Raw genomic sequence first — 27,107 nt, forward strand, 5'->3', positions numbered from 1 at the left:
GCTATATACTAACAGATGGTGGCGCCATACCATGTAAGCATATGTCAACTTCACTCGATTTTTCTGTTTATCAGCATCCAAATGGCAGATATTCTTTCTTTTTTTATGATTGATAAATATGAATATGAATATGATATTTGATGGTGGGACAACCCCTTAAAACAATAGACGTGGTTGAAATGGCCGAAGCAGCGTTCACATACTTTTGGGGCATGCATTGTATTTGAAGAGGGTACGACACACACAGAAAAGCGCTGCACCGATCTACATATATATATAATCTTTTATTGTAGGTGGTCTCTGGCCACCAGGCACAGGTCTATGATATAATTTACAAATATTACATCCTTCTGTGTGACATCCTCTTAGGACAGCGGCTCTGCTTTTAGCATGCACATTACTGGCTCATTCCATGGAGTTGCTTCTAGATACATATTAAGACGGCATCTGGTGTCTCTAGAAAAGACTAGGCAGCAATATCAGCACAGTGTTAAAGGACCGTTGGTCACTCTAGATTTCGCTATACGGTCTGTCTCTTACACCTAAGACTGAAAGTCTAAGCTATTCAGGTCAATCTTGAAGAAGACATATGGGTAATAGTCTTGGTTGTTCAGTTGTAAACCAGGAATATCCATACCAACCTACGATAGCAAGAAAAGTATGGTCAGCACAAGAAGAAATACCAGTATTACATGGTGATGTCAATTAAAAGGGGTCTTCCGGTTAGAACAAGGTATCCCCTATCCACTAGGTGCCCTCTCTGTGGGCACCCACACCCTGGAAAAAGTCTACGGTGTACTAATATGCCCAAGGCTACTTTCACACTGGTTTTTGGCTATCCACTAGGTAGGGGGATAAATGTTAGATTTGCTGCGGTTTCTGAACGCTGGGACCCTCACTGATCATGAGAAAGGGGATCTGATGTCCACGTTTAAATGGAGCAATGGTCGTGCATGCACGCAACCGCTCAATTCAAAATATATGGGACTGGCAGAGACAGCTGAGCATTGTACTCTGGTACATCTGGCAGCACCATAGAAAGGGCTGGAGCAGCAGTGCGCATGCTCGACCTTGCACACCATTGAAACAAGGGGCCTTACCAGTCTAGCAGTTATCCCCTAGCGCAGTGGTGGCGAACCTATGGCACTCAGAGCCCTCTCTGTGGGCACCCACACCCTGGAAAAAGTCTACGGTGTACTAATATGCCTAAGGCTGCTTTCACACTCGCGTTTTGGCTTTCTGTTTGTGAGATCCGTTCAGGGCTCTCACACGCGATCCAAAACGGATCAGTTTTGCCCTAATGCATTCTGAATGGAAAAGGATCCGCTCACAATGCATCAGTTTGCCTCCGTTCTGTCTCCATTCCGCTGCCTGCAGCGTTTTGCTGTCCGCTTGATGAAACTGAGACCAAACGGTCAATGGGGACGGATCCGTTTTCTCTGACACAATCTGGCACAATAGAAAACGGATCCGCCTCTCATGGACTTTCAATGGAGTTCATGACGGATCTGTCTTGGCTATGTTACAGATAATACAAATAGATGGATGGATGCATGCCGTTGTATTATTGTAACTGATCCGTTTTTGCAGATCCATGAGGGATCCGCCCAAAACGCGAGTGTGAAAGTAGCCTAATACTTTTCCTGCCATTCATCAGCGCAGGGCACGCTATGAAAATCGCACTGAATGTAGGCAGGCTGTTATAGCTAAATGATAAAGTACATCGAAGACATACTACATTGGACTGTAGTGTTCAGGGTAAAGGGGTTGTCTCACCACTGATGGATTGCAGTATGGTCTGTAACCATGGAAACGAGCAGTGTATAATGCCATGGAAAAATGAATCCAGCCAGCAAAGGAAGCAATGTGGACAATCACAATACATTAGTAAGTGTCTTGTATTAATTTTCTCTACATGATAAATGCCACTTACTGAAATGAGACCACGCCTTTAAATTGCCGTGTTGGCACTTCGCGATAAATAAGTGTTTTTTTGGGTTGCAGTTTGGCCACTCGGTCTCTCAAGGTTCACCCTCACTGCCCTAGCGGGTGGACAGGGGACAACTGGTTCTAACCATTATACCCCTTTTGAACAATTAAAGAGACATTCCAGCAGCCACATGAAATCATTCCCACTAACCTAGTCCTCCTGTATCATATCATTGTTCTTTCCCTCTTGCTAACTTGCTGTTTTGGAGTAGCACAGGCCTGCTATATTGACTGTAGAAATCACTATCTGCAGGCAGCAGCCCTGGTAACTGCATATCTCTCGATGCCTTCCACAGGCATCACATAGAGAAGTGTGGTCCGATCACATCTATCAGAAGCTATGGATAGACAGAGCATGCTGGAGAGCCATGGATGCAGGTCTAAGGCACACGAGAGGCTGCAGACTGTGCCGTATGCAGCAGCACGCATGTCGCAGGCCATGTGCGAACTGCATCCTTCTGCAGGGAATTGCGGAGATGATTAATGGACAGGAGCCTTACATCATCTACAGCAGGGATGCTCAACCTGCGGCCCTCCAGCTGTTGTAAAACTACAACTCCCACCATGCCCTGCTGTAGGCTGTCCGGAAATGATGGGAGTTGCAGTTTTGCAACAGCTGGAGGGCCACAGGTTGAGCATGCCTGATCTACAGGAAGCGGTCTGGAGGAGAGCGAAACAAAACTGCAGAATTCACAGGGCTGAGAAGATCTGAGGATGTCGCCTTATGGCTTATCTCTATGTGACAGCATGATGGGGGACCTGCTAGGATGGTGCAGAAAGGACAACCCCTTTAAGCCTACACTGACTTTGTGTTTCCTTTTTAGGGTGCAGCCACATGTTCAGGTTTTCTAATGAAGCCCAAATCTGGAGTGGATCATAAAAGCAGAGAAACTACTAAAGGGCATCTGTCGGCACATCATTTGCTATGGAACCATCTCACATGCCAAAAGCGTGCTTGTCAATACATTCTAATTGTGTTTGTCCTATTTCCATCGGTGGCCCCGTTGTGGAGAAATTAGTTTATTTTATTTTATGCCAATTAGCCACTGGGTGCAACAAGGGTGGTGCCGTTGCATCTAGAGGCTCCTTTTCCTTCTCGGCCGCACTCCGACCCCTTTGGCTCACAGGGCCAGGCAGACATACTTAAAGGGAACCTGTCACCAGGATTTTGTGTATAGAGCGGAGGACATGGGCTGCTAGATGGCCGCGAGCACATCCGCAATACCCAGTCCCCATAGCTCTGTGTGCTTATATTGTGTAAAAAAACCGATTTGATACATATGCAAATTAACATAAAAGAGTCATATCTTACTTGTGTGACCAGAGAAGAGTCATATTTTCAAGCTCTGACTCATCTCAGGTTAATTTGCATATGTATCAAATCGGTTTTTATACACAATAAAAGCACACAGAGCTATGGGGACTGGATATTGCGGATGTGCTAGCGGCCATCTAGCAACCCATGTCATCAGCTCTATACACAAAATCCCGGTGACAGGTTCCCTTTAAGCCTGACCCTGAAATCACCCGAAGGTTCACGATTGCTCCTTCACTTCACTGTTCAGCGCAGGCGCAGTACAGTACAGAAGCTCGATGGCTTCTGTACTGTGCTTTGCCAAACAGTGAAGCGAACGAGCAAATGCGAGACTTCAGGGTCAGGCGTGAGTGCGTCTTTACTGCCTGGCACGGTCAGTCAAAGTGGCGGCTGCGTGGCCAGGAAGAAAAGAGGCAGAGCCTTGAGTGCCACAGCACCACCCTGGTTGCACCCAGGGGCTAATTAGCATAAAATAAAAAGCCTAATTTCTCCACAACGGGGCCACCAATGGAAATAGGACAAACACCGTTAGAATGTATTGACAAGCACGCATCTGGCATGTAAGATAGTTTAATAGCGAGCTATGTGCTCACTGGTTCCCAGATATTACTTCTCTGTTTTTGAATCCACTCCTGGTTTTGGCTTCAAAAACAGCATCAAAGAACCTGAGTGTGTGACCATAGACTTATGGGAAGCACGATGAGAGCGGCTACGTGTTGCCTGTGCTTTGTACATACATCCTTCATGTTCGCAGCTGCAGCCTCATCCAGGTGTCTGAATATGGCATTCAACACATCTCGTAGTCTCTTCATAGACTTCTTGTAGGGGTGCAGAATCACTGCCTGGAAGTTCACCGGCAAGCCGTACCTAAAATAGAAAGGATATTAACTGCGCGGTATAAAATGTTTTGGCAATCTTTAAATAATAAATGTCTAAACTACTAATACAACTGGCTCCAGGGACCATGAGACCACGTCCAATGAAAATTGCAACAGAAAACTGAGATTTTTCTGAGATCAATATACCCTAGAATGATCACGAGAAATTTAGAATGTGGCCAATAGGGGGCGCTAATGCACACTTCGCATAGGCGTCTCTTCAGATCACACACACTCCACATGTGCCTATTTACAGGTCTTATGCTGTGTACACATCAGATTTTTGACCTAGTGATCCCTCAAGATACAATGGCCTTAGGATACAATATTTTCAACATACAATGCCTAAGACTCAGATCCAACCAATCATTTTCTCTTATCTTGGATGACATTTTGGGGCTTTGGAACCAATTACTAAACTTACAATGGTTTCAACATACAACGGTCATCCCGGAACCAATTAATATTGTAACTTGAGGGACCATTGTACATTAAACGGATGCATAAGACCAGGGATCAGCAACCTCTGGAACTCGAGCTGTTTTGAAACTACAACTCCCAGCATGCTCCATTCACTTCTATGGGAGATACAAGAACAGCCAAGCAAGCGTGCATGCTGGGAGTTGTAGTTTCACAGCAGCTGGAGTGCCGAAGGTTGCTGACCCCTGCATTAGACGGTCCCATACAGTGGCAGCCGTCACAATACGGTTCCATTGTAAAAAAAAAAAAAAAAAATACATACTTTTGTTAAACTCTGCAGGATTGAAAAGCGTAGTGTATTACGCTTTTGCATCTTATTTTTTTCCCCAAAGTATATGTTAAATGTCGGACAAAAAGTGAACAGCCCCTTACTTGCATTAGTCTGGCTGGACTTTACACAGTATCTTGACCAAGCTCCTCTGCTGCTTCAGGGTGCAGGTGCTAGAAAGTGCTACGCAGCTACCCCTCTCCACTGAGGTCCTCAGCTGCTTGATCCTCTCTAGGCCCTGTGCCAGTTTGCAAGCATCACCCACCTTTACTTGCTAGCTAGCTAGCTATCACCCAGAAGTTGTCTGGTTTCCATTTCATTTACGGAGCACACTGCCTTCCTGCATCCTCCTAGAGGATCCGCCCAGAGGTTGTATGTGGCCATATTATGCCTGTGTGCATGCGCCCTTCTTCACAGACATGCCTCGGACTTCTAGGGGCACCATTCCACCTAGGAGGAACTATTCTCACAAACTGGAACAACTACTCACCTTAGAACAGACTCCACGAAAACTCGCAAGGCTTTTATGTGAATCCAGGCAATGAATGCTTCACTGAAGTTCACTTTCAACCAGCGCAGGAGAGGCCCCTGTAGGATAAAACAGTACAGATGAACTTTTTATAGGAGAGTACAAGTTCTCTTCATGCATCATATGTACTGAACGTTTGTCATGGACGTTCCCACGACAGGTGGCAGGAGATCGGTGAGACTGGCAACACGTGGTTTGATCTGACATGTCTTCCGTTTGGATCAAATGACGTCTGTGTTGTTTCTGGTGCTTGTCACATCTTCTTTCCCCAGGTGTGGCTATTATGGTCATTTAACCTTCTCTATTTATTGTTGTTTCTCCCACTCTATGCTATGCGGTTTATAGCTTCAGTTGGAGTTGTGGATAGCTGGTGTGTGGATCTTGGCTGAGTTCCTGGTGGTGCCATAGCCACTTGAAGTTAAGTGTTTTCTTTCCCTTTTGTATTTTCTTTGGGTTCTGTGTGTTGCATTTCCCTGTCATTTGTATTAAGGCCTGAGGGAGACTCCTGTTCGTCCTTCTTGGAGGAACAGGTTGTCTCAGTCCTGACATTAGTACCAGGGTCCGATAGGGTGAGTTAGGACATTAGGTATTTCTGCGTATGAATTCACCTACCTCTGGGGTCTGTTCATACTGGTAGTTAGTCAGGACTTTGATTAGGGTTTTACTAGGAGGTGTCTTATTCCCTCACCCCTTTCCCTCCTATGTTCGGTATGGTGTTTCCCTCCCATACCCGAACGTGATGTTATTATTTACTTTCAGTGGTGTAACCCTTTCAACCATTCCACTATATGAATCATGAACCCCTCCATCAAAGGTTTTAATAGAAAATACATATGGAGTTTAAAGTTACAGTTTCTCTTAAAGTGAATGTCCACCTTTTAAGATCATGTCACTTTATATACAACATGTTGTGCCGGTTTATTTCTTAATATATCTTTATAGTGGAATAGAAGCTCTATTTTTTCTGAAATAAAGCTCTAAATAGAAAATTCTTGCTCTATGAAGCCACCACTAGAAAGAGTTTGGGAGCTTCTGTTTTATTACTGAGCTTATAGGAGCCGTATAATTGTGTATACTGTAAGCTCCCCCTAGTGGTAGCTTTAGGCAGCCAGAATATTACCAGATTAATTCTTGGTTATACAGGAGATTTGGAGCTCTTTTTCTGAAAAGGAAGCACCAAGCATTGTACAGACATATTATATAGAATATTACAAATTAAAGTCATGGGCTAAAGTTCTATGACTCGTATTATTTTTGCAAATGAAACCCTTATTTCCAAAGTGTCTATGATAAGGCTAGAAAATTACCTGACTTCATTGAATAAGGACATAGGGGGTCATTTATTAAGACCGTCGTTTTAGACGCCAGTCTTAATATCCCCTATTCCTGGCGATGGATTCATCAGAGTTTTATCCCTGAGCTCATTTGTGCCACTTAATGATACCTGGGTGCCCCTTTATAGTAGTATCTGTATATACAGTTAGCTCCATATATATTTGGACAGAGACAACATTTTTGTTCTGTACATTACCACAATAGATTTTGAACAAAACAATTCAGATGACGTTGAAGTTCAGACTTTCAGCTTTAATTCAGTGATTGCATAAAAATGTGAGGAACTAAAGCATTTTTTTAAACCCAATCTCTTCATTTCAAAATTTGCGTCAGTGTCCAAATATATATGGACCTAATTGTAGGACAGCATTTCTATGTGTTCAAACTTCATGAATGTCGTATTAAAGACTTACATACTGCTGCTTCTTATCTGCCTCCAGTTTAATCATTTCGTCTTTTTCTGACTGCAGCTCTTTCTCATTGAAGTAAAACTCTCGAACTATGAACCTAAAATGTACAGAAATGTCATCGTTACTCAGTACAGTACATGGCAGGCAGCGCTCATCTGTCTAAAGCTCTGTTCTCACTGCACATTCTCCCAACATATACCCCAAATGTATGGCCCGGACTCACGTAGCCGTGTGCCATAAAGTTCTATATGTCATAAATTGTATATCTCTACGTTTGACTGCCATTGTGGAGACTGTTCATAAAAGCTTTTGAAGACCCCACACTCCTCCATGTCCTTCAAGTTTCCCATAATCCAGAAAGGAACGCCTGCTAATTATACACTGATACATCCTGCCGCATAGGTAACTTTAGGAAAGCTGTGTGACCATCAACCCCGGTCTTTCAGAAACAGATGTAAATTAATTGAAAAAGGAAATTACCTATATTATTTTTTGCTCTTTGATATTTTATATGTATTATATACATTTCAGTTTTATTGCAGCCCAATGGGATAACAATGGAGGTTGCAGTTGCAACTTTTGCCGACATGTTCAAGCCCACTGTCTACACAGCTATAGAGAAGTATTAGAAAGTGGTGACCTGGTGTAATGATGTCTTCTTAAAGAGGATGTGCAGGCTCTGGATATTGATCACCTGTAATCAGATTGATGAGGATCCAACATCCAGCACCCTATCCGATTGGCTGTTCTCAACAGCCGCCAGCGCCGACAAAAACATAGTGGACTGAACCGGAAGCAGAAAGCTCAATACACCACGTAGTGGTTTTCAGACTATGAAATTGAATATATTTTATTATGTATACAGATTCTTACAGAGCCTGCCATCATTATATACAAAGGCATGTGAAGTCATTGCCTGTAGGTGGAGGGTGAAAACATGGGTAGCATTTGGTGTGTCAAGGCATGGCACCTTGCACTACTGAAGGGGGTGCTACTGGCTCTAGCAGTTATGTTACACGATGCTTGAAGCCCTGATCCCACATTTTATATAGGCAGCAGTCTGGCTATGTAATGTGGGCAACTTAAAGAGGACCTGTCACAGAACTAAAACTGGGTGAACTGCACACCCTTTTTCTTCTGCTCCTAGAAGCCCCCATTTGCCCAGAGTCGGTGATGTTACTTCCGTTGCCTGTTATCAGTGAATTGTCAGGTAAGTAATCACCAAGTGCCTAAACCATAAAAGGGTGGGCATCGATAGATGGTAGAAGGACCTCCTGGCCTCTTCTGTGAACCTCTCATTGGTATGGTCCATTTGACTACAGTGATATGTACAACTCTTACTTGATTTCCCGAGCTTTAGCTTTAAATTCATCGATCACTTTTCTGAACAGTGTGACTGTAAATAATCCTCCTTCTGAGTCCTCTGCGATCATCCTGCAAAGAAGCAACCAGACAACACAATGAACAAGGGTGCCCGTTCATGCCAGTCCCTGCCGACCGGGAGTGACACTGCCCTGCTTGTCTCTACAGCCGTTGGTGTCACTAAATATGTCCCTTCTCTGAATTCATCAGTGGTTCCTGGATTATGTATCCATTAATTTTCTCCTGCCTATTCCAATAGGTCTACTATCTGTCTTCTGTCGTTCTTGTTTGGGTATGGTTTTGTTTTGTATCGGTTGTGTATTATCAGTGAACGGTTGCATCAGTGCTCTCTAGAGCAGGGTGACTCCTGTCTCACCCGCTGTGGGCTTCTTGTCTCTCATCTGTGACTCCCTTGTGCATTTTCTATTACTATCAGGTCCTATTCTTCTGGTGGGCACCTGGCATAGACCCACCCTCTTTCAGGTTACCATTTAGGCTCAGGTGACTCTGTGGGGTCTCTGTATCACTTGCCCTCTTCTCTAGCAATTTCCACAGTCTAGACCCAATCTGCAGTACTTTCCTTCTGGGGAAGGCCCTGGACTAATAGTTTTGCCCTCCCTTGGTCATGATGCCCAAGGACGTTCTTCCCTGTCGTCATACCAAGGTGGAATGATAGCCAACTGCTACCTAGTCAACTAAGGGAAATCCCCATGTGCCCGCCAACTTAAACATGTATTCCTATCTAAGACATTGATGTGATCGCTAGGATGTGCCACAGATATCAGATAGGTGCGGATCCCACCTCTGAGACCTGCTACTATTTTCAGAACAGGGCCCCAAAGTGAAGGAGAGTGCACCATGCATGCATGGCTTGCTCTCTATTCACTGCTATAGGACTTCTGAAAATAGCCGAGCAAGCGCACTCTGCTATTATCAGGACTCCCATAATGGTGAACTGAGGGTAACCGCTCATGCTCGGCTGTTCTCCCTTAACTTTGAGAGGCTCCACCTGTTGATAGGAGTGGGTCCCAGAGGTGTGATCTGCACCTATCTGACATTGATGGCATATCCTAGCGATATGTCACTAGTGACAAAAATGGGGATACCCCTTTAAAATACAGCAACCATATTAATAGAACTATATACAATAAAGTCCTAAGCTGAAGAGAAGTTACAGGCATACTTGCCAACTCTCCAAGAAAAAGAGAAGACTTTCCAGATGGGCTAGCAAATCTCTCATGCAGTCTTCCATGAGCTTTAACTGCATGAGATGCTGCAGCCCTAGCACCCATACATGCTCTGAGGGGGGTGTGATGTATCATGAAAGGGGATGCAGCCTACATCAAAGGGGCAAGGTCTTCAAAAAGAGGTGTTTTCATGCGCAAACATTTTGGAGACGTGCTATACATGCTGCACTCTGCATTGTCCTGCAGGCCAGCAAGACACAGCAGTACAACAGCTCTGCCATGGGGATAAAAGCAGATCCACTATCTTAGAGCAGGTCCCACATGTACGTTTGTCAAGTCCTCCAACCATTCTAGTCACCCAAGTCCCACATCAAACAAAATGTATGTTTCTTCGTTCAGTTACCCTTCCCCTCTGAATTTCCAACCATTTTTACCCACTGAATCTTACTTGGTTGATCGAGGTACAACCATATCGGACAGTGATTCATAGGTCTTTTGCCAAGCGGTATAACTGGTCCTGTATGTGGAAAAATATAAAAGAATTATGGACCAGATGTGAGGACCACGTGCTATCATTCGTTCGTTCAGTACTAGTAAAACACATTATGCCTCCATAATCCCTCTTACTGAGGTTGAGTCCACGCCGTGATGCAGAGTTCACACAGCTGGTACACATGTTTAATGGATCGGTGGTTTGCGGTTGACGGGCACAACGGCACCACGGCCAAGTGAATGTAGCCTTCTAGATGCCATGAAAAGTTATAGAATTCTCCAATAACCTTTCTGTACCAATTCCTGGCAGTTTCAAGGTATCTGCCTATAGTAATTGAATTGAAACCTTTAATATTAATTTCCGGAAAATGAAAATCTGTCCTGGTGATGTGACAGACACACAGGCATACGGCTCGGTATAGGTGTCCTGTAACCTTAAAGGGGTTGGCCACTTTCTGGCTACTGTTGACCAGTGTATATGTAAGATGACTATATAACACTTACTAATATAGTATGTGTTGATATTCTGCTCTATATTTCATGAGGTATGTCCCCTTGGTAACCAAGTCTTTTGTGCTGTCCACACGGAGGTCCTGTCCATAAAATGGCTGCTGATGGTGGGTCATGTGACCAGGCAAAAATAACTCCAGACATAGCACTCAGCCTTCTCCATTCAGATACACTGCACCTGCCATCTGCACTTGTTCCACGTGTTGGAAGTTTATTGCGGTTGCAGTGCGTGTGAATAGAGAAGGCGGAGTAATGTATCTGGTCACATGACCCTCTATCAGCAGCCATCTTCTGGACAGGCCTCAATGCGGACAGTACAGAACATTTGCCCAACAAGGGCGCATGGCTTATGAAATATTGAAAACAGCACAGAATATCCACAAAGGCTATATTAGTGCTATATCGTCATCTTACACACACGTTGATCAACAGTAGCCAAGAAGTGGACAACCCCTTTAACAAACCATGCGCCTGTGTGTCTGCCCCATGTCACTTTAATCCTAGTAAACAATTAAAGGGGTTGTTGAGCCTTTTTCACGTAATGGCCTATCCTCAAGATAGGCCATCACTAGCTGATTGGCGGGGCTCCGGCACCGCGCAACTCAGCCGATCAGCTGTTCTGCATAGCTACGTTGTGGGAAGTCGGCAACGGTACTACACTCCAGCGCCAACATTGTAGTGGACAGCGCTCATCAACGCAGGGATGGTCCGATAGGCCTCCAATATTAAAATCTTGGACAACTCCTTTGCTTCTGGTGCAGCATGCTAGAAGTGTATTTTCTGCTTACTTTGGGACAACCACCAGAAGTGTGATGAGATATTCTGAGTTCAGCACAAAGTCTTCTTTATTCACAATGTCAGCTAAGGTTCTGGTCAGTAAGTTGCCCCTGTGGAATAAAGGAGAGGTCTATTACTGAATACTCTGGGGGAAGAGTTATCAAACTGGTGTAAAATAGAATTGTCTTAGTTGCCCATAGCAACCAATCAGAATCCACCTTTCATTTTTCACAACTCTTGTGTGAAATGAAAGGTGGAATCTGATTGGTTGCCATGGGCAACCAAGCCAGTTCTACTTTACACCAGTTTGATATTAATCTCCCCCTCTGTGTGCAGTCATTTTTATTATGGGCATTTTTATTATAAAGGAGACACAGGCAAACAATTGGTTTAAACATGTATTGTCCCCACACATGATTTTGGCACTTTTCTTTTACCAGTGCATGATTTTTTTTTTTCTTACACTTTTTTGTGGTGAACTTTGTGCGTTTTTTTGCATGCAATGTACCTTACCACTAGCCTTTCCTTCATGGCAATTTTTCCCCTATAGAGAAGGTGATGTGAAAAGGCCTGAAAAAAAAACTCAGAGCACTACAGCCTTAAAGGTGTGGTCTCATCACAGACAATGGGGGCATATCGCTAGGATATGCCCCCATTGTCTTATAGGTGCGGGTCCCACTGCACACCTATATCGAGAATGGAGCCCCGAAAGTGGTGGAGGACACACTGCGCACAGGTGCAGCCGCCCTCCATTCATTTTCTACGGGGCGCTGAAAATAGCCGGGCTCATAGAAGTGAATAGGAGTGTTGGCCGGTCATGTGCGGTGCGCTCCCTTTCACTTCTATGGACCCGCACCTATAAGACAATGGGGGCATATCCTAGTGATATGCCCCCATTGCCTGTGATGAGACAACCTCTTTAAAAAAATATTTTTTATCAAATGTCCGCAGCATGACCATGAAACAAAATATTTACTCTTACCTGCTCCATGCCACTCCGGTTCTCCGCTCTTCCGTTTTCGCCACTGTTAACATCCAGCTTTGTCACATGCACTGCTCCAGCCAATGACTGGCTTCAGAGGTGGAATTTTTTAATGGCGCTTTTCTGCACTGCTTTTTTGCACCTGATTTTTTTGGCGCATTTTTTTGCGGTAAAAACACCAAGCTCCAGATGTTAGCTGAAGGACTATAGGAAATATGAAACGCAGGACACACACGTTTCTGTTCTCCTGCCATTTATGTTCATTAGCTTGTTTTTGTTTTTTGTTTTTTGTCTTTCTGGCTTCTTTTCAAAAAACAGCTCCGTTTTTTTCAGGCATTTCTCTCTTCACCTTCTCTATAGGAGAAAAGCGCCATGAAGAAGTCGCTAGTGGTAATACACCTTGGGGAGATGTACTAAGACTGGTATTAAAAACACCATCCTTAGCATGAAGGCCTCTTAATAAACTCGGCACCTTGCCAGGAAGTTAATGCGCCAGATTTGCTATGAGCTGGTGTTGATTTGAACTATCATTTGTGCTGCTTTCTGTCGTAAATTATAGTACATCTGGCAAAAAACCCCAGCAAGAAATGCAGGTGGTAAAAAACTGGTGTTTTTTTGCCTCCTGCATTAAAAAAATAAAAAATCAGAGCTAAATTACCACCCTGAACCTCTACAAAGTGGTCACATAAAACACTACTTGCTGAAAAGCCCACTCTCCAGCATTGGGAACCAGGGTCAGATCTTCATCACTTGGAGTTCTGGTGGATGTGTGTTGGTGTACATCAAAAGGTGCCACCATCCCTTCTGTAGTATAGTGGGTGACACAACTAGTTCTCCACATACACAAGCACAGCCGATCCTGTCATGGATCGCTGCAATGCCTGTTGCTAAGCAACAGAATATAGGAAACTCTTTTCTTGTCAGTTTCTCAGTAAAATCTACCTCTAGTGATAAAGAAGTTTTCAGAAATGAATAGTACAGGTGAATATAGGAAACTTTGTAATATATCTTATTAAAGAATTATGCCTCCTCCTGGGCTGCTTTCCTCCTCTTTCCCTTTACTCAGCCTTTTATCGCTATGAGCTCAGCATGACGCACAAACGTCTATGGAGAGGGGAGGAGGCTGCTGCAGTTTGTGTGTAACATAGTAACATAGTACATAAGACAGAAAAAAGCCCTCTGTCCATCCAGTTCGGCCTGTTATCCTGCAAGTTGATCCAGGGAAATTTTATGGTGGGCCGATGCCCAGAGGGCCACTTGAGCCCTCCTCACTGCCGGCCAGTGGAAGTTTTTGGGGATGTACTTTGTGCTGCTCGCAGTATTTTGTGATGGACTGTGGTATTTGGCTCTGTTGAGGTGGTATAATGTGCCACAATATGGTATTGCTGGCCCTGCCTTCCATCAATTTGTACCCAACTACAAAACGGGGCCACTTTTAGTATTTTTTCTAGGGCCACTTTAAGCTCCCAGTCTGCCCCTGCCTTCCATCAATTTGGACCCAACTACAAAACGGGGCCAATTTTAGTATTTTTTCTAGGGCCACTTTAAGCTCCCAGTCTGCCCCTTCCTCCATAGACGTCATTGTTAAAAGCATGAAGCATTTTTCTTTAACAAAATATATTACAAAGTTTCTTATAGTCACCTGTACTATTCATTTATGGAAAGCTGCTTTCTAACTGGAGGTACGTAGATAATATGCAACTCTGATAGACATGACTTACTTTTTTTTTTTAGACCATTTCAGGTTTATTTCAGATAACCTGTCACCATGACTGTTCCACTTATGAAAATTGTGGGAACATCTGGTAGACACCTGAGAACAGACAAGTGGCCACTTGTGGGCAGAATCCTACAGATCACAAAGATACAGCCTTTGAGAGTCCTACCACTGATTCCCCACAGGTATGCACGTACCCATGGGCACACTTCGTGCCACTGTAAGCCATTGTCTTGCGGAGTACCTACGTATATATAATGTGCACTGAAGAAGGCCACAATTTTCTCTCTCAGATATGTGAAAATAAACGCCTCCATATAATACCAGAGGCACATAGAGGTAATATGGGCATGTGCCTAATGCTATTATTATTATCAGTAGTTAAATGCACTCACATAAGCCTCTATACATACACAGTTTTCCTCTCCAGACTCTGCAGATTGCTTTTAATGTTGTTATACGTAAGTGCTCTTGACTTCAGGTCCGTATCTATTTGTGACATTTGCTGAAAAAAATGTGGAAAATGATAACACGTCAGTAGCTTCACCTAGATCATATTCACAAAAATGAAAAAGATGAAAAAAAGTCTGTTTTTTTTTTTTGCTAGAAACAGCGCCACCCTTGTTTATGTGCTGTTTCTGGTATTACAACTCAGCCCCATTTAAGTAACATTATCGTTTAAAGAGGAGCTGTCGCCTTTCCTGACATGCCTGTTTTTAGTAACCACTTGTATTCCCCGTGTAATAACAATTCTGGAGCATCTATTCTTATGACTCTATGTTGTGCCATTGCTTTATTATTCCTACTAGAAATTGTAAATTAATTACTAGCAGTTTACAATGGAGGTCCAGATGGCTGTTACCAGTAGGGGGTGTTTCCCTACACAGTTTGACACTATCAGCACTGATTGCATAGTGTCAGACTATGCAAGGACACCCCCCCCCCCCAACTGTTAACTCCCATCTGGACCTTCACTGTAAACTGCTAGCGATTCATAACTTCTAGTAGGAATAATAAAGGAATGGCACAACATAGAGTCATAAGAATAGATGTTCCAGAATTGTTATTACATGGGGAATGCATGAAGCTATTAAAGCAGACATGTCTGGAGAGGAGACAGCTCCTCTTTAACGGTATCAGAACAGTGTGTACCTATAGGGATTGAAGAAGTTGCAATCTTACCTGGGCCCTGGTGCCTTGGGGGCCCAATTGACCCTCTGCCCATAAGAGGCCACCATGTCATGGTTGGGGGCCCCGTTCTAAATTCTGCACTGGGGTTCTGGAGTGATGTACCAGATGATAAACTGTATAATAAAGTAAGTGTGGACACATGTATGTGATGAGTATGTGCGTTAATACATAGTGGATGTAGATATGTATGCATGTATGTAGTGAGCATAGACAGTATGTGTGTGTATGTATCTATACTTAGAAATAAAACAAGTTTACCATCCCTTGTGTAGTATAGTGGGTGACAGAACTAGTTTTCCACATACGCAAGGACAGCCGATCCTGTCATGGACCTCTGCAATGCCTGTTGCTAAGAAAGAGAATATAGGAAACTCTTTTCTTGCCAGTTTCTCAGTAAAATCTACCGTACTTCCAGTGATAAAGAAGTTTTTTCAGAAATGAATAGTACAGGTGAATATAGGAAACTTTGTAATATATCTTATTAAAGAATTATGCTTTCTCCTGGGCTGCTTTCCTCCTCTTTCCCTTCACTCAGCCTCTTATCTCTATGAGTTCAGCATGACGCACAAACGTCTATGGAGAGGGGAGGAAGCCGCTGCAGTTTGTGTGTAACATAGTAACATAGTACATAAGACAGAAAAAAGCCCTCTGTCCATCCAGTTCGGCCTGTCATCCTGCAAGTTGATCCAGAGAAAGGCAAAAAAAAAAGTGAGGTAGAAGACTATTTTCCCCACTTAAGGGGAAAAAAATTCCTTCCCGACTCCAATCAGGCATCAGAATAACTCCCTGGATCAACGACCCCTCTCTAGTAGTTATAGCCAGAAATACATCCAGGCCCCTCTAGTAGCTATAGCCTGTAATATTATTACACTCCAGAAATACATCCAGGCCCCTCTTGAACTCTTTTAGTGAATTCACCATCACCACCTCCTCAGGCAGAGAGTTCCACAGTCTCACTGCTCTTACCGTAAAGAATCCTCTTCTATGTTTGTGTACAAACCTTCTTTCCTCCAGACGCAGAGGATGTCCCCTCGTCACAGTCCTGGGGATAAATAGATGATGGGATAGATCTCTGTACTGACCCCTGATATATTTATACATATTAAAAAGATCTCCCCTCAGTCGTCTTTTTTCTAAAGTGAATAACCCTAATTTTGATAATCTTTCAGGGTACTGTAGTTGCCCCATTCCAGTTATTACTTTAGTTGCCCTCTGAAACCTCTCCAGCTCTGCTATGTCTGCCTTGTTCACAGGAGCCCAGAACTGTACACAGTACTCCATGTGTGGTCTGACTAGTGATTTGTAAAGTGGTAGGACTATGTTCTCATCACGGGCATCTATGCCCCTTTTGATGCAACCCATTATCTTATTGGCCTTGGCGGCAGCTGCCTGACACTGGTTTCTACAGCTTAGTTTGCTGTTCACTAAAATTCCTAGGTCTCTCATCCAACACCCTCCTCCTCCATACAGGGGCGGATTGGCCATAGACCTTACAGGGACATTTCCCGGTGGGCCGTTGCCCAGGGGGCCACCTGGGCCCTCCTCAATGCCGGCCAGTGGAAGTTTTTGGGGATGTATTTTGTGCTGCTGGCAGTATTTTGTGGTGGACTGTGGTATTTGGCTCTGTTGAGGTGGTATATTGTGCCACAAAATGGTATTGCTGCCCCTGCCTTCCATCAATTTGGACCCAACGACAAAACAGGGCCACTTTTTTTTTTTTTTCTAGGGCCACTTTAAGCTCCCATTCCGCCCCTTCCGCCATAGACGTCATTGTTAAAAGCAGTAAAGAGCTTGATAAAAGCAGATAGAAGCATTTTTCTTTAAGAAAATATATTACAAAGTTTCTTATAGTCACCTGTACTATTCATTTACGGAAAGCTGCTTTCTAACTGGAGGTACGTAGATAATATGCAACTCTGATAGACATGACTTACTTTTTTTTTTACACCATTTCAGGTTTATTTCAGATAACCTGTCACCATGACTGTTTCACTTATGAAAGTTGTGGGAACATCTGGTAGACAGCGATGTGAGTATGCAGCGATTATGTATATACAGTATGTATGCATGCAGCGACTACTCATGTGAAGTGCCGTAACTTCAATGGAGTCAGACCATGGGACTGCTATGGGTTCTGTTGGTGGGCGGGGGGTGGTAGGAGAGGCCCTGCACTAAACTTTCTCTCTTTCCAACAATAAAGCACTGCATTGTCATATAGCTGCTACTAAGGGGAGCCCAGTGCAAAGAAATTATTACAGTAATTGTATAAATTCCTATGCACTGAGCTCCCCCTAGTGGTGGCTTAAGGCAGCCAGTTTTGTAATATATTATGTAAAGGGAAGCAATATGGGGGATATTTATCAGTGTATTTATGCAAGTTGTCTGGTGTATATACATTGAGAAATATGCTGATCACACTGAGCATAGGAGCATTGAAGTCGGATAAAGTGGGTAAGAAGAAGGGGGACTTTTTTTTTTTATTGAGCAGAAGAAATTTTTATAAAAACTAATTCTATCAGAAATCTGGGGCATTATGCTCTGCATTCGGCATTACCTGGGATCGACTGACACATAGGTACTGGTTAGCTGGGTGCGGCAGAGCGGCCCATGATATGTTTTCCTATGGAGCCCCATGAGATCTGTGTACTCCCCTGCCCCTGGGTGATTGTATGTACAATATGGGGGAGATTTATCAAAACTGCCGTAAAGGAAAACTGGCTTAGTTTCCCATAGCAACCAATCAGATTCCAACTTTCATTTTCCAAAGGATCTGTGAGAAATGAAAGGTGGAATCTGATTGCTAAAGGCAACTAAGCCAGTTTTGATAAATTTCTCCTTTTCGGGGTCATTTATCAAACTGGTGTAAAGTAGAACTGGCTTAGTTGCCCATAGCAACCAATCAGATCCCACCTTTCATTTTTGACAGTTCCTTTGGAAAATGAAAGGTGGAAGCCGATTGGTTGCTATGGGCAACTAAGCCAGTTCTACTTTACACCAGTTTGATAAATGACCCCAAAAAGTACTACATATAGGGGGGAAATTATCAATTGGTGTAAAGAAAAACTGGCTTAGTTGCCCCAGTTTGATCAATGACCCCATTATGCTTATATTCTGGTACTGTTCTGAGGCAATGTATGCTCCTCTCGGGCGTTGGGTGACCATATTGTATACAGCAGAGTTGGGGGACCCTCTGAGACATTCACGAGGGGATCACACCCCAGGTTTTCTGTTATTCATCACTGGATTCTTAGGCTTTTACAAACCTAATGCTCAATACATCTAATTTAATTTGATTAATTTTTTAGAAAAAGATAATAATCCATAACTTCACCTTGCTGAGAGAGTCCATTAAATTATTCAGTGGCTGCTTCACGGGATATTTAGCCATGTCCCACTCAAAACGGGACATATAGCTGACCAAGTCAACTGCAAGAACAGAGACAGACTAGTTACACATCATAGACAAGTAGCGAGACATGTCCAGCATACAACTGCCGATTTCTGAGGAATTTCACAAGACTAGAAAACAGAGCAGAAAGGAAAATAAATTGTTCCCCCCCCCCCCCCCCCCCCCCCATAGAAATGAATAGAGCTGTGGTCACACATGTGCACTGCCGCTCCCTTCACGTGGGGCACTTGGCGGCACTTGAGGAATCCCGTTTTGGTGGACTCTGAGGGTCCTAGGGGGATACGTGTTATTAGTGGGATAACCCCTTTAACATTTTATTTGGCTTTTTTTCCCGAAGGTTCTCTACCCTAAGGAAGAATTCACATGACCGTATGTATTTAATGGTCCGCAAAATATGGATGTCGTCCGTGTGACGTCCATGTTGCATCCACTTTTTTAGCAGACTCATTGACTTCGATGGGTCCGTCAACAGCATTTCGTGGGCCAAGTATAGAACATGTTCTATCCTTTGCAGAACAGACATAGAGATGCAGAAAACACACTGATGTCTTTTTTGGGTCCGCCAAAAAAATGGATGCAATATGGAAGTCACACGGACGTCATTCTGCAGACCACAAAATACAGACGGTCGTGTGAATGCACCCTTAGGCCTCATGCAAACAGCGGTGCCCGTATTGCGGCCCGCAAACAGCGGGCCCGCAATATACGGGCACCGGCCGTGTGCAACTCGCATCATGGATGCGGACCCATTCACTTAAAAGGGTCCGCAATCCAGAAGGTCCAGTGCGGAAAGGAGGCACGGAACCCCACGGAAGCATCATGGAGTGCTTCCATGGGGTTTCTGTCCGTGACTGCGTACCGCAAAAAAGTAGTGCATGCAAGTTAATTGGGTCTCGATCCATTTACAGACTCCGCATGGATGTCACTGTCCCCAATGCACAAAAGGGCCAATCAACGGCCGTGTGCATGAGGCCTAAGGCTAAGTTCACACGAACGTGCGTGACCCGTGGCCGTATTGCGGCCCGCAAATCGCGGGCCGCAATACACGGCCACAGTTCCGTGTGAATTCCGCATCACGGATGCGGACCCATTCACTTCAATGGGTCCGCTAATCCGGAATCGCGGAACGGCCGCACGGGACGGGACCCCTCGGAAGCACTACGGAGTGCCTCCTGGGGTTACGTCCCGTTGTTCCGTTCCGCTAAAAGATAGAACAAGTCCTATCTTTTCGCGGAACAGCCGGATCGCGGACCCATTAAAGTGAATGGGTCCGCGATCCGATGCGGCTGACCTACGGCCGGCGAACAAGCATTGCGGCCCGCTATTTGCGGGCCGCTTCACAGGCACGGGTCACACACGTTCGTGTGAACCCGGCCTTAGAGTGAGTTCAGAATATCTGATAATCCAGCACCTAGCAGTACCCATTGATGCCGAATTAAAGGAGTTTCACTGTGTATGATGACTATACTATAATATAAAGATCATTACCAGCATATTATTCTAGAACCTTGTGAAATATTATTCTGACACAAGTGCATGAAATAAAAAAAATGGGTTTGCATCTACCAACAGCGCCACCCTCATTCATCGTCTGTACTTGGTATTGCAGATCACTTCTGTTCACTTGAGCTGCAATACCAGATGCAGCCTATGCCCAAGAGTGGTGCTGTTCCTGAAAAAAAAAAAATTTGATCTTAATGGTGCAGTTCCACATGAATTTCTCTACAAATCAAAGGTTCCGGATGAAGCAATTATTTGCCTAATAGATAGTAGTACATAAAAGCGTAACATCCATTGCTGATCCCAGAGCTAGACGCTGCAGTACGGCATGTATAAAGTAACCTGTTAGCACGTTCATAGGGAATTTCATGCGGCTTGCAGGAAATGTAAATCCCCTTGGCACATGGCTGCCCGGGTGTCTATAGGCTTTAGGTCCTGGGGGACTAGGGCTATAAAACCTGGAAAGTCAAAAGTCACAAAAGTAGTTTCTGTGTGTGTAGTCAGGAGATCATGCATGCCACTGTCACACCCTGTTGGCACCGGAGTGATCCAGGGTTTAAAGGTTTAGGCTGCGACAAGTCCTCAAGTGGGTTACGTGCAGCTTTGGGACATGCCACCGCTAGTCATTGGCTGCAGTGATGTACATGACCCTGTCCCTGCGGATAGTGAGAGACGGGGACTGAGGGTCCAATGAAGAAAGCCCAGAGCCTGGGAGCCGGAACCAAATAGCAGGGATCAGGTAAGTATGGATTTCTCCACAAGTCCCGATGGGCAGATAAAAAAATAAAGAACAAAAGGCTGAGGATTTATAAATTTAACATAATAATTCTTTGCTCCCCAATATCATGTTTTGGGGGAGAGTCGGGATACTCCATGCAACTTATCTAAAGTGTATGGGCTCCTTTAGGCTCAGTTTACACCTGAGCGTTTTACAGCGCGTTCCTACGCGCTGTAAAACGCTCAACAAGGAGAAACCAATGCTTCCCTATGGGAATGGTTCTCACCTGGGCGTTTTACAGCGCGTACGATCGCGCTGTAAAACGCCCGACGCTCACACAAGTACAGGAGCGTTTTGTTGGGCGCTTGTCGCGCGTTCCCGTACATAGACTTTCGGGAACGCGCGACACTGTGTGTACACTTGTCTCCTTATGCGCGCTTGTAAACGCCCGTACAATCGCGCATACAGAGCGCTCCTTTCAGAACGCTCAGGTGTGAACTGAGCCTTAAAGTATTTGCTTTGGATATTCTCTTTTTGTTAGGCCTCTTGCACACGAACGTGTGACCCCCGTGGCCGTATTGCAGCCCGCATACGGTGGGCCCGCAATACACAGGACACCGGCTGTGTGCATTCCGCTTCACTTCAATGGGTCCGCAAATCCGGAGATGCAGTGTGGAACGGAAGCACTACTGAGTGCCTTCGTGGGGTTCTGTTCCGTGCTTCTGTTCCGCAAAAAGATAAAACTTGTCCTATCTTTTTGCGGAACGGACGGATCGCGGACCCCGATCAAGTGAATTGGGTCACGATCCGCATGCGGCTGGCCCACGGTTGGTGCCCGTGCATTGGTCCGCAGCACGGGCAACACACGTTCGTGTACAAGAGGCCTTAGAAGGGTCTCACAAAAATCAGCACCACCACTGGGAAAATGAAGCATTACAGAGTAGCCACTGAAATCAATGGGCTGTCTGTGTAACACATGGATGGCTGGGTCCTCCAGAAAGAGACGGCTCCTGTCTGCTCTGGAGGTCCTAACTGAATATGGGTTTTCTACAAACGATGACCACTTGAGATGCTTCAGAGGCTGCACCCCTTTGACATAGTGATCTTTAGATTCCTGAGCTTGTTGACTGGTCCCCCCTTGAAATGAATGGGACCATAATTCTAGAAACCAGTAGAGTCCCAGTTCACAAATCTGGGGTTTTTCTATAATTAATATATCAACGTCTGAACGGCTAGTAATAGGTCCTGGTGACATCAAAGAGCACTGCAGGATACGAGCTGTACATAGGTTGTCTTCTCACTGATAGCTGACTCCAACTATTGCTTTTCCATCTCAGATACTAGAAGCCCGGAAACTGATACGCCCAGAAAAGAGCATGAACTGTGCAATGTTTCCATTCCTCTAGAAGTAAGGTATATTGCAGGTATCTTGCATCTGGCCCTCTGAAACTAAACTACAACTCCCATTATGCTTTCCAAACCACTGCAGTATATTGAGGTTGTTCTAGAATCCCAATTCCAATGACTATCGACATGTAAACGGAAGATAAAAGCATGGCCGCTACTTATATTTTCTAGGACTGTGCATTAAAGGGGTTTTCCGGGACATCTGATCACTTAGTTAAGAAGGCACCAACGCTTACAGTAGCGCTGTGGCCTTTTCTCAGCTCACCAAGCACAGCGCCATCCATTGTATAGTGGCTGTGCTAGGTATTGCAGCTCAGCCCCATTCATTTCAATCGGGCTGAGCTGCACCTAGGCCCTGTGACTGATGAACGTGACGTCACATGAACTGAACTGAGAAAAGGCAGCGGCACTTTCAAGTATGGTATGCGTATTGAATATATGAAGTCCAAAGTTCTTTGCCGATTAATTTCTTCCCTCCACATCCCCTGCTTTCCTCCAAGCACTTAAAGTGATAAAGTAAAATGATACATTTCAGGCTGTCGGCAGCCACCACTAGATGGTGCTCACTGCATACGGATTTATACAGCTTCCTTTTGAATTCCTTATGAGCTGTATCCATTTGTATACAGTGTGCTCCCCCTAGTGGTGACTGTAGTACACAAAATGTTGTCATGAAGGGTAGCTGCCAGAGCAATTCAGTGGGGACATTAAAGTAAGGCTTCATGCATGAGACTGTATTTTTTCATCCATGTGCTATCCAAATTTTTCGTGGACACCAAACTGACTCATTTATATCTCTGGGGCCATGCACACATCCATATTTTTTGCTGATCTATGTGGCCGTTTGGCAAATTATCATACATGAATACTCCTCTCCATTGATGGGAGTGAGAAAGATTCAGAATGCACATGGAAGGTATCCGTATTTTATGGATCTATTGTTTATGGGCTAAAATGCGGACACACGGCGGGTTTGCCATAGGCATGAGATAATTATACTATATACTGTAGTATACCTATGTTTTTTTCATGCTGTTGAAGGGCTCTCATGAATGCATTAGTGATTACAATTATTTACTCCTATATTACTGTGGCACTAAGCAAGGGAGAAATGGCATCCATCGAGAATTTTAATGCAGTTTTAAACCGCAAGTGAAGCGGCTGCCATCATTGTTTCTTCACTACAAATATATACAATGTATAGAAACCAATGATATCTACAAGTTTTGCTTTTGGATCATTGGCACTTGCTACTCTTCCAGATGCCATTTCTATATCTAGGATAAGATAAGGATCAGCTAGCAGAGTCAGAAGATGTAGCAGACTCAGAAGAACCTGAAGAACCTAAGGAACAGAGATGGAACCGTCAGCTGTAACAGAAGAAAAGAAGAAACTCATAACACGGGGCAGGGATGTTATCTGAGTCATACGGATATGGTGACCAGGCTACGAGGCCAATATGTCACACATCCATCGTAACCTGATCACTGTACCCCTACAACTAGAGCAGTAGTCTCCGGAGCATCGGACAATCCATGCTGGAATAAAACACACAACACACGAGAGCAGTTTACATACTGTGCACGCAATTCATTTTCTTCTTCTTCCCTGGAAAAAGATCAACTGTGAGGCTCAAAAAACAATCGACTGGAATGGTGGCTGCCGTTCCCATCTGCCAGGCCCTCACCACCATCGCCACAGCCCCCCCCCCCCCCCCCCCAGAATATAGGTAAGCCCTGATGTCTACTCTGTCCCAAAACAGACTGCAGAATTCAGACGCTTTGAGCCAACGGTTGCAGAATTCAGATGCTTTGAGCCAACATGTTGAAAAACCTCTGTGCAAAATTCAAAATTTGGCTCTTTTCTAGGATCAGATCATCAGACCATCACTTTGAAGTTGGAGACAAGTGTGAGAGCAGGACATGGAAATCATATCACATACTACAAGTAATTAAATCAAATAAACCTACCTCTTATGTCACATAACATCCACAAAAACCCTCTTAACTGATCCCCCCACTTCTTCTCTGACCTACTTTTTTCTCCTTCTTACCTATTTCCATTCACCATTATAGGACTTCTCTTGAGCTACCCCTTTCCTCTAGAGCACCCTTCCCTGCCTAGCTGGACTATCCTTCAAAAATCATTTTCTCTACCCTTCATCTGAAGTTCTGTTGTCTGTTCCTCTTATAACAACATCCCATGGATGATTATAAGACTCCTATGGAGTTAGCCCTTTGCCATGGACAGGGGCGGATTGGCCATAGACCTTACAGGGAAATTTCCCGGTGGGCTGATGCCCAGGGAGCTGCCTGAGCCCTCCTCACGGCCAACCAGTGGAAGTTTTTGGAGATGTATTTTGTGCTGCTGGTAGTATTTTGTGATGGACTGTGGTATTTGGCTCTGTTGTGGCTCTGTTATGCTACTGCTGGTCCGGCCTTCCATCAATATGGACCCGACTAAAAAACGGGGCCACTTTTAGTATTTTTTCCAGGGTCACTTTAAGTTCCCAGTCTGCCCCTGCCCATGGAGCTCTCTTCCTTGTCCTTCTAGACCATCCCTCAAAACCTAACCACCATCTCCACTCAAGTGGCTCATTTTAATTAGCTAACTCTCACAAGTCTTCTCTTCCCTGAACGTGAAACCTCCTGATCCACTTCTGTATCCCAGACCTATAGTTGTGCCCCGGGCCTCCATATTGTGTCCTAAGCAATGCTTCTGGTGGACAATACATGTGTAATACGGTTCGCAATGGAGCATGCCATGATTGTTTTTCTCACAGATTCATACAAAATCCATGAGAAAAGTCTCTGTGTGCCCATGTAAGTCTAAGTTAGAGAAAAGTAGATCAGACAGTACTCATAAGTGACAGATATAGGTATATCAAGGAGCAAAATTTGGCAATGGTGTATATGGGCAGATAAACTGGTGTGTCAGTGACTTGCAGTCTAAGCATGATGAGAGGTTATATGTATGAAGTCTGTACACCACATTTGGGCAATGCTCTTGGTTACACCTATACATGGAACTTGTACGATTTGGATGTTGAAGCAAGAAACCTATGAAGGTACAATTTGGATGTTGAAGCAAGAAACCTATGAATGTACAATTTGGATGTTGAAGCAAGGATCTTATGAAGGTACAATTTGAATGTTGAAGCAAGGAACTTATTAAGGTACGATTTGGATGTTGAAGCAAGGAACTTATGAAGGTACAATTTGAATGTTGAAACAAGGAACTCATGAAGTTACAATTTGGATGTTGAAGCAAGGAACTTATGAAGGTACAATTTGAATGTTGAAGCTCTCACCTCCATTTGCCAGTAGGTTTTCTTGGGCTTTCTCTGCAGAGTCAACCATTATTTCTCCTATATACTGAGCAATTTTCTTAATTACACTAAGTGGAAGAAAAAAAACAACAGAATTAGCTAGAGGAAAGGCTCCTCACCATAATATCTGGATTTTAGTGATTTCAAACCTTTGCATAATTATCTAATAATAGATTGGATTGGCCTACTCAGGACCCACATCTATTAGTCAAAGGAGAAAACGACTACATCTCTAGCTCTGGAGGACCCGGCGTGATCAATCATTATGTGGACAGCGCATTCATTTCAATGGAAAAGATGTAATACTTCCTTTCTCCTGTGGTGGCACTGTAGGGATAGTAAAATATTAAACACTAACCAACAAGTTCCCTAGCAGATTACAGTTGATTGCTTGAGGTCGTACGAGCAGGATCATCACTTTAGCCTTTCTAATAAAAACACATGGGGGCATATATTACTGGATTTACGTAACTGACTTAGGGTGGGTTCACATTAGCGTTACGGAATTCCGTTATAGGTCCCGTTATACCTCTGAATATAACTCTGAATATAACTCTGAATATAACGGAATGCAAAACGGAAACCTTTAAGAGGCATTCCGTTTTGCTCCATCCTAATACATGTCTTTGGGGACACATAACGTTTCCGTTTTGTTTCCGTTATACATGACGGAAAACAATAGTCCTGTTGATTTTTTCTTAAAGGCTTCCGTTTTGCATTCCGTCCTAAAATTCTGTTATATTCCGTTATAACTCTGTTATAACGGAACCTATAACGGAATTCCGTAACGCCGATGTGAACCCACCCTTTCAAAAATTGCAAATTTGGGAACTTGCGACTTCTTAGTTCCCTTTTCTTTTTTTTTGACATTAAGGGTTTTATTGGTTGCACCTATTATTTGTAACTCCTGACTATTCTTTAAGAAGGATTGGATATATTACATTTCAGCATGTCTGATCCTTTGTTGTCACAGGAGATAAGCCACCAAAGGTGTCTGGTAGTGACTTTAGGGTCCTTTTACAGGAATGCAGGACCGCTGACGAGCGCCAGTCAGTGATTGTTTAAAGAAACCAGCCCAATGCGAAATGAACGGGAAGGGGGGGCAATGATCATTATTACGATCATTCATGCCCCATGTAGTTCCTGCCTAGCAGTAAGATGGCTTTTCTGAATTAATATTCAGTTGTCTGTGGTAAGCAATGCCATATGTATGACTGTAATCTATCGGGGTCTCCAGGAACATCAAGAGGGACCCAACGTGACTTCACGTATAGCTGCAGTGTCTGTGTCCACTTTTAGATGTTTAAAGTGACGGTACACTTC

General features: G+C 44.1%; 1 protein-coding gene across 2 annotated transcripts in view; it reads right to left on the minus strand.

Moving 5' to 3' along the window:
• Positions 1–265: 265 nt before the first annotated feature.
• Positions 266–27,107, minus strand: part of ATP6V1C2 (ATPase H+ transporting V1 subunit C2) — a 49,056-nt gene continuing 22,214 nt past the window's right edge. For both annotated transcript variants that reach the window (XM_040430985.1, XM_040430986.1), the window contains exons 4-13: positions 25,767–25,852; positions 18,754–18,848; positions 14,645–14,736; positions 11,544–11,642; positions 10,202–10,270; positions 8,546–8,638; positions 7,208–7,301; positions 5,421–5,518; positions 4,042–4,171; positions 266–641 (exon numbers count right to left, since the gene is read on the minus strand). In XM_040430985.1, coding sequence (XP_040286919.1) covers positions 543–641; positions 4,042–4,171; positions 5,421–5,518; positions 7,208–7,301; positions 8,546–8,638; positions 10,202–10,270; positions 11,544–11,642; positions 14,645–14,736; positions 18,754–18,848; positions 25,767–25,852 — 955 coding nt within the window. In that variant the 3' untranslated portion in view covers positions 266–542. The remainder of the gene's footprint in view (positions 642–4,041; positions 4,172–5,420; positions 5,519–7,207; positions 7,302–8,545; positions 8,639–10,201; positions 10,271–11,543; positions 11,643–14,644; positions 14,737–18,753; positions 18,849–25,766; positions 25,853–27,107) is intronic.

Source organism: Bufo bufo, chromosome 4 (genome assembly GCF_905171765.1).
Source record: "Bufo bufo chromosome 4, aBufBuf1.1, whole genome shotgun sequence".
Classification (NCBI taxonomy): domain Eukaryota; kingdom Metazoa; phylum Chordata; class Amphibia; order Anura; family Bufonidae; genus Bufo; species Bufo bufo.